The sequence below is a fragment of the Hyalella azteca genome, unplaced genomic scaffold, assembly GCF_000764305.2.
Source record: "Hyalella azteca isolate HAZT.00-mixed unplaced genomic scaffold, Hazt_2.0.2 contig6710, whole genome shotgun sequence".
NCBI lineage: Eukaryota > Metazoa > Arthropoda > Malacostraca > Amphipoda > Hyalellidae > Hyalella > Hyalella azteca.
The window spans coordinates 1-10,856 of record NW_025936863.1 but is presented as its reverse complement, the minus strand read 5'-3'; the positions used below and the strand labels follow the sequence as shown (position 1 = coordinate 10,856).

The window sequence follows — 10,856 nt, the reverse complement described above, 5'->3', positions numbered from 1 at the left end:
AAAAAAATTGGAGGGGGTACTCTGACAGGCTTTAAATAATAGCTTTTTTTGTATGTCACATTTTTAATTTTTTAACCTATTAGATATGCAAACTTTTAAAATCTTTCTATTGTGTTATGTAGCCTCAGTATTAGGCCTTTAAGGCCCATTGACAAAATTTTTCTATGTCAAATAGTTTTTGAGTTGTGGGGGTTTTTGTTAAAAAAACTAAAGTGGTCTAAGTTACCCCGCCGGTCTAAGTTACCCCATTTTACGGTATACTAGCTCTACTCTCCATAAATTGCTGGCTCCTGCCTCTCATAGTTTTGATGTAATTTCAAAAAAAGTGATGGTCTTTGTTACCCCCCACTTTGGGGTTTCATTGACAAATTGACTGGGTGGTAAAATCAATTTTATTTTTAGGTAAAATAACTCCAGGTTTTGGTGCATTGTAGTAAAACTCTTCTAGTTACATATGCAAATGGCAAATTTTAGGAAAGTGTCATAGTTTGCAAATTGGGGGCGCTGCCCCCCAACGGGCAAAATGTGACCACCCAATGTCAGCCGTGACAGGGTAACATTGACTGGCTTGGAAATTAAGTTAAAATTACCATATATAAGATTTTGTAGAGTCTGAAACATAAAGGAAAAACATTAATAGGTGTATCAAACATAAAATATGTTGTATAGGTACCTATGGTAATTTTAACTTGATTTCCAAGCCGGTCAATGTTACCCCATCATGGCTGCCATTAGGTGGTCAGAGTTCCCCCATTGAAGGGTGGCACCCACCATTTGCAAACAGTGACACTTGCCTAAAATTTGTCATTTTCATATGTAACTAGAAGAGTTCTACTACAATGCATCAAAACCTGGAGTTATTTTACCAAAAAATAAAAAAATTGGAGGGGGTTCTCCAACAGGCTTTAAATAATAGCTCTTTTTTGTGGGTCACATTTTCAATTTGTTAACCTATTAGATATGCAAACTTTTCAAATCTCTCTATTGTGTTACGTAGCCTGAGTATTAGGCCTTAAATGGCCCTCAACAAAATTTTTCTATGTCAAATAGTTTTTGAGTTTTGTGGGTTTTTGTTAAAAAAACAAAAATCGGTCAAAGTTACCCCGGGAGTCAAAGTGACCCCATTTTACGGTACCTACCCTAAAAGTCGTAAATTTGGCATTTTTTGGTTTTATACTCATCTTAAATCTGACATTCTGACCTATCCAGCAGTACCAAAATCATCTCTACATTGATTTATGCATTCACGACAGATCCCGCAATTGTGGGGGGTGGTGGAGTTCTTTAACATCTAAGATACTGGGAAATTAGCTGTCGAGCACTTCAAATAGAGTGTCTGCTTGAGCTGCACTTCTGTTACCCGCCTGGCATTGTATGGGGTGGTGTGCATGCAGTTGTTCCCACCATCCTTGACTGGAATCAAGCTCCAGTAACTTTTAGTTTTGTATCCTTGCTACAATGAGTGCCTATTCCAATGCACATGGGACTTTTTTGAACTCCACTGAAAAGTTAACTTATTGTCACTGCAAACCTATCTCCTCCTAGAGTTTTGAAGCTACATCAATGAGAGATAAACCATTCAAATCGTAAAGACCATACCTATCGAGTAACGAAGCCCTTTTTTTACATTTGTGCATAGTTTGGATTGAAAAGGGGAGGGGGTGAGGAGGGGAAAATCAGAAGAAAATGGGAAAATACCATTAAAAAACACTAAGGCAAAAATAAAAAATTGGGCTGTGTTACTCGATTGGTATGGTCTTTACAAATCGAATGGTATTCTTTTGATGCTGTAGCTTGAAAACTGTAGGAGGAGATAGATTTTTAAAGTACAACCTTTTTTTTAGCATTTTCTATGAATTTTCTGAAAAAAATCATACAAACAAAATGTACTTGTTTTTCGGTTTTACATATATGTGTGAAGTTTCAGAAAGATCCATTGGTAAATGTGGAAGTTTTTCTGGAGGGTAGATGACCCCCTTAAACAATATTATTATATTTTACCAATAGTTGAGCTTCCTCAATTCTATGCTGAGACTATCTCATAAGTAATGCTTCAGACCTTTTAATGTAGTATCTCACATCAATTGTTCAATGTATGGCACTAACTCAAGTCTCTATTTTTATAGTTTTTGCCAAATTGTTGTAACCTTTATCTCAATCCAACATAGAAATCTTTAACTATTCTCACTTTACTTTGGTCTGAAGCATCCACCTGCTACTGATTTATTCTTTTTTTTTCTTCAAATAATTTTTTTCAAAAATTTATTAGCACACTGGGTGGGAATTGAAACTCAGGCTCTGGTGCATAAAGTCAATAATGATTTTTTTTTTCTTGCTATTTTTTGTGTAAAATTGTCATTGAAGGTTTGATAAAAACTTTTTTCTTTGGTCTAGACATGGAAGTACAATAATACTTTAAAGAAAATCCCAAACAGCAAGGAACATAATTAAAATAGCAACATTCTATTTAAATTCCTAATAATTTTATCTATATGGGAGCTTTGACTGTGTCTTCCTTAGTAAGAAGACATTTTCCATTGCATTATATTTATTCCTCCCTCGAACAAATTAAAGTTCTATTCCTAGTTAATTACTTACTCCATTCATGTGCCATGTGCAAGTTAATCTTGACTTGTTGTGTTGAGCCTGTTTTAAACTTTGCATGCTATGGAGTATAATTAACTGTCTCCATTAACATTGAATCATATTTTAATTATATTAATTTGCAACTTCAACTCCAATCATAAAGCAAATGTCAAAAATAGATATCTGCTGTTTATATATTAAATCTTTGTGATTTTGATTGCAGAATTTAGTCCTATTTAGTCTCATAATTGAAGTAAGAAACTGAAGATGGAAGTGGAAGTTCCTACAACAACTGAAGTAGAAGAATCTACAGACAAAGTTCCTATTGAGGCTCCAAGTGATGAGACCAACAAGGTATCACATTTAACTTGCTCTGAACCTGTCAATTAATTGCAAGTATCTCAGGTGCAAGTATCTATGCATGTGGTGATTGTTCAAGTTCCATTACTGTGGAACTCTGATGGCAAACTTGATTAGTTCAGAAATTTGGTTCATATAACAGTTCTTTGTAATGTAAACCTATTTTTCTCATTGGAGTAAATGGCAAAGACTCCAATCCTCTACAGAAGTAACACTTGAACACATATGTATGTGTGTAAAATAGGGGAGGAAGAATTATTTTTAGTTTGGCTGCACTTTTCAAGCAAGTTGAAAACCCATATGCTGGCTGCACGTTTTCTTGCTAATGTCCAATTTATCATCAATTGCTATCAACACTTTCCATGCTGATCTACTGTACTGTTTTTTGCAGTGCCCAGGGTTGTACACTGTACAGCTACTAAACATGGTACTAGTAGCATATTTTTTCCACCTCGATGGTTTACTAGGCAGGGTTTCAGCTCATTATAGGCATGTAAGGTTGTAAATCATTGTATTCAAAGAGAACCCATCTGGCGGAGTAATTTCTTGCTTTCAAACTGTTTTATGCTAGTCTTCAGTTTGACAGTTGATTTGCAGACAATTGCAAATGTGCAGCTTTTAAGTAGGACTTAGGAAGTGAAACTTTTCATTTCTTCATGTTATTTGTAAAATTCATCTTTGAAATTGCGTGCAGGATATGGTTACTTTCTTTGATTTTAATGGTATCAATGCTAATTTTGTGCAGGAAAATGAGACAGCAGATGAACCAAAGAAGAATGGCACTCTTGCTGGAGTGGCAGCCGCTGCTGCTGCTTCCGCTGCTAAAGCTGCAGCAGCAGCAGCAAATAAGGCAGAAGAGACACACAGCAACATGAATGGCGTTGTGCTCCAATTCCCAGAAATGTTCTCCCTCAAGAGAGACAGACATATTTTACAAAAATTTGAAGATGCTCATGACATCAGAATGCAAAAGTAAGATTGAAATTCATAATTTTGAAACATCTGCACCATATATAACCTTCATTCAGATTGAAGATGATGTTATGAAGCTGAAGCTCTTTTTTTCAAATTTTTAATTGCCTAATTGTTCGTTATAAATTGCATTAAGTTCTTGTTCAATGGTTGCAGGTGTGCGTTTGTCGAGTGTGAATCAGAAGAAGCTGCGGTTGCGTTGCAAGCAAAGCTAAACAACTCAAACTTGGGTGGCAAGAAAGTATTGGCATCCAGACTTGACATCACTGAGAAGAATGTGTGAGTCTTGGTTATATTTTCTTGCTCTAACATAAAATCAATTTGAAGAGCTGTCAAGGAACATGGCACAAAAATCAGTTTACTTCTCATACTGATTACTGAGGTTATAAATTTTGGTAACATTTTCATTATGAGCTGCTGTTAGTTTGTGGTGCAAGGATAACAATTTAACAATTTTTTATAACATAAAAACAGTACCTACCTAGACTAAATTTAACATTGCTCATTTTGAATTTATTGATTAAATGGTTTTTGTAGATGACTCGTAAGTGAATTTTATTTGTTGAATAAAATCCTCATTATGAGAGGGCAGTGTGTAGCTTTCAAGCTTCCGTTGCCCACTATTCTCTGAAACTAATCAACCATTGCCAAATTTTTATGAATGATTTGCATCTGCCAGGAAATAGAAGTATGATAACGCCTAGGTTAACTTTTAAATTCACAACAAGTATGGATTGTGATAATTTATGAAAATTTGTTTTTGCAGACTTTACATTGGGTCCCTGAAGCCAGAAACAACAGATGAAATGATCAGAACCCTGTTGCCCGGCATTGAGGAGATACGCAGGGAGAAGTAAGTTGTTTTAGTTCAGGGAAGCTGAGAGCCAAATGAAAACTTCTACAGAAATTTTGTACGCGCAACATGCATGATGAAAATTTTAAATCATTGCTGTACTCATGTCTGGGAAATGCTTAAGGAACTGCGAGTAGTTGCTGCACTATGACGTGATCCAAGGATTAAAGATCTAAGGCCTATAATATTATATTCATGTATTCTATTTGTGTACCTCAGAGAATGTTTATATTTTATGTTTGCTGGAGATCGTTACTCACTCAAGAAATTGTGTGCGTTCTAAAACACTTTTCCTATCAAGGTACAACACTTTTGTGCTATTCTCGAGCGAGTCGGAATGCCGCGCTGCGAGGGCTAAGGTCATCAAGGACGGCATCTATGGACAGCGCTTGCATTGTGACTTCGACTTCAAAGGCAAAGATCGCTTTAAAGTCCACGAGGAGCCATCGCCTAAAAAACCAAAGGTATTCTTCACAACTGTTGTGATCATCATCGCACTTGAGGTTCACTACTATCAGGCTGTGCAAGAGTTGTCGATTGTCCGTAAACAACATGAAGATATCTGTTTGCAGCAAAGTAGGTTTGGAGTAACACAATTTGCTCACAATGATCTGAATCAAGGACTTTAATGAATGGTTTCCTTGTGCATTTGATTCTGTAGAAGGCTTTGTGACTAGTCTGCAACCAGCTTGATAATTTAAGATGAGGTTATTCGGTGTAGTTATAACTCCTGTGCTGAATATAATTCGTGTCCGCTTCTATTATAAAATGATTGTTGCAGGCATGCATTGTATGTCAGTAGTAAAAAGAGTTCCATCCTTTAACGATGGACATGAAAAATATTGTATGCCTGTTATTATGTTGTTATTCGCATTGAACATAGATGTTCAATGCGATGAAAGAAAGCTGGAGTTTTTAATCAAAATTCATTTCCTTTACACGTTGACTACGATTGATCTATCTTGTACTATTATTTAATTTTTTTGTACTGTTTTTAAACAGAGTTGCCAGACGGTCATTTTTTCCGAACAAATTCCGTGACTTTTTCTCAATTGCGTTGGCCGGCTAAAATTTATGATAGGGGTAATTCCTAATTAAATTCTAAATACTGCAAAAAGAAAATAAATGGAATTTTTATAGTGGAACCTACAAATAAACTAGTATATTTTGAGTTATCGGCCTTTTTTGTTCTTGGATTTTGCCAATTTTAGGCAACCTGAATTATGTACCACTACGTCCTGGAGAAATACATTTCGTGGTACGCATATGTACCACTTCGTAGTCAACGTGTTAATTCCCGACGACATGCATTCAGTCCTGGTCGAAAATTCCTTGTAGTTCAAAAGCACTCCGTTCTCTCTAGGATCTAGACGAATTAGAGGCATCTGGTGCTATATACAAACTAGAGTAATTTTACCCGTCATCCGATACTCCAAGGTCCACTTGTTCACGTACAAACTCTTTCAAGTAAAATGTTTAATCAGCAGTAAAGCAGCTAAAAGCTGTTGAAAAACTCCGTTGCATGTTTTGGATGCTATTTAAAGAATTTATAGGAATGTGAAGAGACTTACATTGTGAAGGATAATGAAGTTACAAACAGGGCATAATTACCGAGCCTTACATGCTCGGACTGTATTGCTTAATTTTCATGTAATGTTACAGGAGGACACAACATCTGAGGAGAAAAAGACGGAAGATAATTGTGACGAAGAATCTGAAGAGAACAAAGCTGAAGAAAGGGAAAGCAAAGAAAACGAGGAGTCTGATGTTAAAGCCGATGAATGGTAACCTCGAGTTAGCAGTCATAGCCATGTTCGTTCTCCAGGTGATTCTTTAACTTGGTACAAATATCTGCTAGCTTTACCTGCATCGCTGCAAGATTTTCTGGTCGGCTTATTCGTGGAGCTTTTGTAGCATTCCTGGCAATTTTGTTTGAATTTTTGCGCTGGCACTTTTATCATCACTAAGTATCTAACGTTAGAACCTAAGTAATAGTCAAAAGGTAGTTCAATTTCTATAAATTAAGTAATTGGCTGAAGCGAATCCAGTATTTTTTCTTAGATCTTGATGCTGTCTCAGGTTTCTAATCCGTTAATACCTAGATGAGGACCGAGGAGTCGTTGGCCGTATTTGTTAAGAACTAAGCTCTTCGATTGGTGTTTCGTTCATAAGATCTCGCAACTCATGCCTTAAGAGCGTCTCGTTTCATTTCCCTACTTTGTCGTTTTTATACTTGAAATTCACGCGACCGCAAGCGATAGATAATTGACGTAATGCTGCTCAAGCACCCATTAGTTAGAGGAGAAAAACCGTGACTAACTGAATTGTTACTTCGTCTTGAAAGGCACGGTAGCAAATTTTACGTTGCTCGGCAAGCTGAAATTCGGGTGATATCTAATATGCGCGCCCGCAACCGCCAAATCAGACCTTCCTTCTTGTGATGTCATTTTGTTGGTCCTGTCACAAGAGGAGTAAACTACCGACACGTCCATCGAATAATGAATCGAGTGATTCATTAATTTAATTACATTCTTCGGTAAAAATTTTAAAATAATGGGCACAGATTATGTAAGTCTGAGAGAATATAAATGTCTTTAGATTATTATTCATGGCATTACATTTCCACACTCAGGATGATTAATGAAGATTCATTATTCATGACGATGATGAATTGGTAAACAACTTGCTGCAGAAAGAGGAATTTCAATAACGTACCTCTTCATTGAAGGCCTGAGATTAAATAAAACCTGAATGATAGAGAAAATCAATAAGGTATTTGTCTACGTACAAATTCTTTATTCTATACGCAATAAATAACACATACTTATCTAAAGTTACCGCAACAATCTGTGAGAGGACGAAAAATAACATTGGAGTCATTTTACGAGTTCCAGTCAGAAAATTAAATATTAAAAATAATTGAATCGATATTTCCAAAGACCTGCTTCGAATTCGCATACTAATAAGACGCAGGACTCGTATGAATGACAATGACTTCTCACGGTCCATTCAGTATGTAGGTACATACAGAGTGAGTCGCATACTAATAAGACGCAGGTTTAATATGAATGATAATAACTTCTCATGGTACATTCAGTATGTACATAAAAATTAGTGTAGTTCGTATATTTATTTTCTGCCATTGGTGGCGTATCGCCGCATATAAATAAAGACTTGTTATTAAAGCGAAAGGTGCGCCTCAGTCGCTAGTGCAGTGGAGGAGGTGCGAGCCTCAAAGGGAACTTATTAGAGAGCCAATTGATATGGAGCGCTGAGGACTCGACTTCACTGCCATACGCTGCGTCAGGTGCCTGACGCTGAGCGGCGAGCTCTGCCAGCAACGTCACTCGACATCCACGCTCAGCCAAGTCGTTGAACTTGCCCACGGCCTCGCGCTGCTTTGCGGTCAGCTCGCCAGTCTTCAAGTCTTCATTCAATGTCTGCTTTGTTTCATTTATTGAAGTCTGTAGGAGGCGTAGAGATTAACACTTTAATTTTCATTTTACGTTAGCATAAGACCAAGACATTTAGTATTGAGGCTTTCAGTTGACATATTTTCTGAGTAATTCATCAAGGCTCTCAGAGATATAGGTTAAGAGCATGTGTACCTGCCATGCTAGGGTGATCTGACACATGGTGCAAATTTCTTAAACGTAAAGCCTAATTAGCACAATGTCAAGCCAAGAAGATTAATCTCTCATAAGAGAAAATGTTTACCAAATGTGAGAGTTGAAAACTAAAGAACATTTCTTGGAACACGAGGAATATAAAATCACTTCTCAAGCGCTGCTGATCCCTTGAACCGGAAAATTGGGTTAAAACAAAGATTCCTCTTTCTAATATACCGAGGCTGGGGCGCGAGGAGTGACTTGTTCTTGTCGAGTAGGCAGGTAAGAGGCACATATATGGCAGGTGCGAGTTGTAGTGACGTCCATACAGCGTTCGTGGTACGAGTGTCCGCACCTGCACACATAAATTTAGGCATGAATGGCACACATAAATTTAGGTATCAATGGAACACATGTATTTTGGAGTTTAACAAAATATTGATGTGGCTGCGCGGTCATGATTCATCAAAAAAAACTCAAATAATCCTGATAAAAGTTATGACTAGCAAATTTGCAGAGAAAACCCTTATTTGGATAAAGTTTCCAGCTTTGTAGCATTTGTTGAGATCTTGCTTCACTCCCTCAACATATGCAGCAGTCAAAACTCGGGCATGTCACACACACCTGAACACAAAGTGGATTAATACTCTACTAAAGATCTGCAGTTGACAACGCGACATTTCATGACTCACCTGAACACACACAGCTGGCCACACGAGGTGGCATGACTCACCTGAACACACACAGCTGGCCACACGAGGNCCCGTGCCTCACGGCCAGACCTGGGCAGCAGGCAAGCAAATATCAGGTACCCGTACCTCACGGCCAGACCTGGGCAGCAGGCAAGCAAATATCAGGTACCCGTGCCTCACGGCCAGACCTGGGCAGCAGGCAGGCAAATATCAGGTACCCGTGCCTCACGGCCAGACCTGGGCAGCAGGCAAGCAAATATCAGGTACCAGTACCTAACGGCCAGACCTAGGCAGCAGACAAGCATATATCAATTGAAGACTATTGAGTAGGTAAGAATGTTATGTCAGTAAAAGTAGCAGAAAAATTCATAGAAATTAACAAAATTTTGAAAAGCCAAGCAAGGATAAATAATTGGACATTTGAGATTTAGATGATTCCTACATTTGAAAACAAACCAGCCCAAAGATCTCCGATGAAAAATGCTGGTCAAGGGTACAGAGCTATTCGTCGGCAGTTTAAAATAATGAGCTTCCTTGTAGCAGCCAAAAAGATCATGAATTCAAGTGTATATCTTCGGTGAAAAATGGAAGTTTATGAAAAGTTTAATGGCAGGACACAATATAATTTTTCGAAAATTGAGGATGAAAATTCATCTTTTTTTTTTGGTAAAGGATGAACTTATTAACGAGATATGAGCAGTTCTGCCTCAGGGGCGATAGCACGATTAACCAGTTGGCGTGAAATGACAACCAGTTTTGACCACAAAAAATAAGGGATCCCTATTTTAAATCTAATAATGACCGCCAAGTAAATTAGACGTTATTAAACATTGCTATTATCATGTGATGATGTCATTTAATGATTCCTACTGCCCAATTATTCCTAAATCCAATTAGCCACCAGAATTTCCACCCCAGCGCTTCGGTGCGTCACATCCGAAGCAGCATTACTTGTTTTGAGCAATGTGAAACGCGTTATTTTAGGAATAGAGAGAAACTTTTGTTGGGAAAAATATTTCCAAGTCTAACCTTCCTAAGCATCCAATTTTTGGTGTTAAAGAGCTAAAGCCAAATGACTTTTCGAAAATTGACCAGGTCCTCATGTGTGAGTGAGAGAGTGGGTGGAACGTGTGAGTGGTAAAAAAAGTATAGGGAAGAGAGACGGGAAATATGAATCAAAGAAACAACATCGTAATACACTAAGATTAAATGCATATTTTGGAGGCTAACGACACAACGGCCATCTACGGGAGCTTTGACGTAATTTAAAGGAGTGCACCAGTTTCTGAGTGAATGTAAGAGCTCTCAGTAATACCTTTAATCAATCAGGACATAAATATAAGTGCTCAGGCCTTAAAATCTCAATGGCTATTGGCTTGCATGCGATGAAAAATTGCAAGTGAATGTTGGAATGCATGGAGAGAAAATATCTAAACGAATGTTGGAATGTAAATAACTGAATGGATAATGGAATGCATGGAGAGAAAATATCTAAATGAATGTTGGAATGTAAATAAGTGAATGGATAATGGAATGCAAGACAAGTTACCCTGCATTAGCGTGAAGACGTGGTCAGCCTGACAGGCTGAGGGCTGGCGCAGCACTCGCGTTAGGATGACTGGGGGCGACACCTGCGTGAGCATGGCGCTCACCAGACGTCCGCACACGTCGCTCACACCTGTAATGTTGAGCGCCTTAATGCATGAAGTGACACGCGGCGTATACGCAGCCATACCTGCCACTACTGCAGCAGACGCAGCCATACCTGCCACTACTGCAGCAGAC

The 10,856-nt window shown here is 38.0% G+C and overlaps 2 protein-coding genes and 1 long non-coding RNA gene across 4 annotated transcripts; 1 reads left to right on the top strand and 2 right to left on the bottom strand.

Moving 5' to 3' along the window:
- The first annotated feature begins 2,779 nt into the window (after positions 1-2,779).
- On the top strand, positions 2,780-6,966 carry LOC108677148. The gene is made up of 6 exons (XM_018165307.2): positions 2,780-2,940; positions 3,692-3,918; positions 4,075-4,197; positions 4,685-4,771; positions 5,073-5,235; positions 6,434-6,966. Exons 1-6 carry the CDS (start codon positions 2,854-2,856, stop codon positions 6,557-6,559), a joined length of 813 nt encoding a protein of 270 aa, XP_018020796.1. The 5' UTR covers positions 2,780-2,853; the 3' UTR covers positions 6,560-6,966.
- LOC108677149 lies at positions 6,374-9,096 on the bottom strand. The gene is made up of 3 exons (XM_018165308.2): positions 9,072-9,096; positions 8,617-8,734; positions 6,374-8,235 (listed from the first exon to the last, which is right to left on the bottom strand). Exons 2-3 carry the CDS (start codon positions 8,704-8,706, stop codon positions 7,978-7,980), a joined length of 348 nt encoding a protein of 115 aa, XP_018020797.1. The 5' UTR covers positions 8,707-8,734; positions 9,072-9,096; the 3' UTR covers positions 6,374-7,977.
- A 72-nt stretch (positions 9,097-9,168) lies between these two features.
- Positions 9,169-10,856, bottom strand: LOC108677147. 2 transcript variants are annotated; one of them, XR_001931233.2, is made up of 3 exons: positions 10,837-10,856; positions 10,621-10,749; positions 9,169-9,210 (listed from the first exon to the last, which is right to left on the bottom strand). It is a non-coding gene; the product is annotated as an uncharacterized LOC108677147 (long non-coding RNA). The 2 variants fall into 2 exon arrangements; XR_001931232.2 differs by lacking the exon at positions 10,837-10,856 and adding an exon at positions 10,807-10,831.

Bases quoted from the DNA above. Each gene is read 5' to 3' on its own strand.
- LOC108677148 (XM_018165307.2), top strand. From the start codon at position 2,854: ATGGAAGTGGAAGTTCCTACAACAACTGAAGTAGAAGAATCTACAGAC. The intron at 2,941-3,691 runs GTATCACATTTA...AATTTTGTGCAG, and splicing joins CAAGTGATGAGACCAACAAG to GAAAATGAGACAGCAGATGA. The intron at 5,236-6,433 runs GTATTCTTCACA...GTAATGTTACAG, and splicing joins CATCGCCTAAAAAACCAAAG to GAGGACACAACATCTGAGGA.
- LOC108677149 (XM_018165308.2), bottom strand. From the start codon at position 8,706: ATGGACGTCACTACAACTCGCACCTGCCATATATGTGCCTCTTACCTG. The intron at 8,236-8,616 runs GTATATTAGAAA...CGCCTCCTACAG, and splicing joins CTCCTCGCGCCCCAGCCTCG to ACTTCAATAAATGAAACAAA.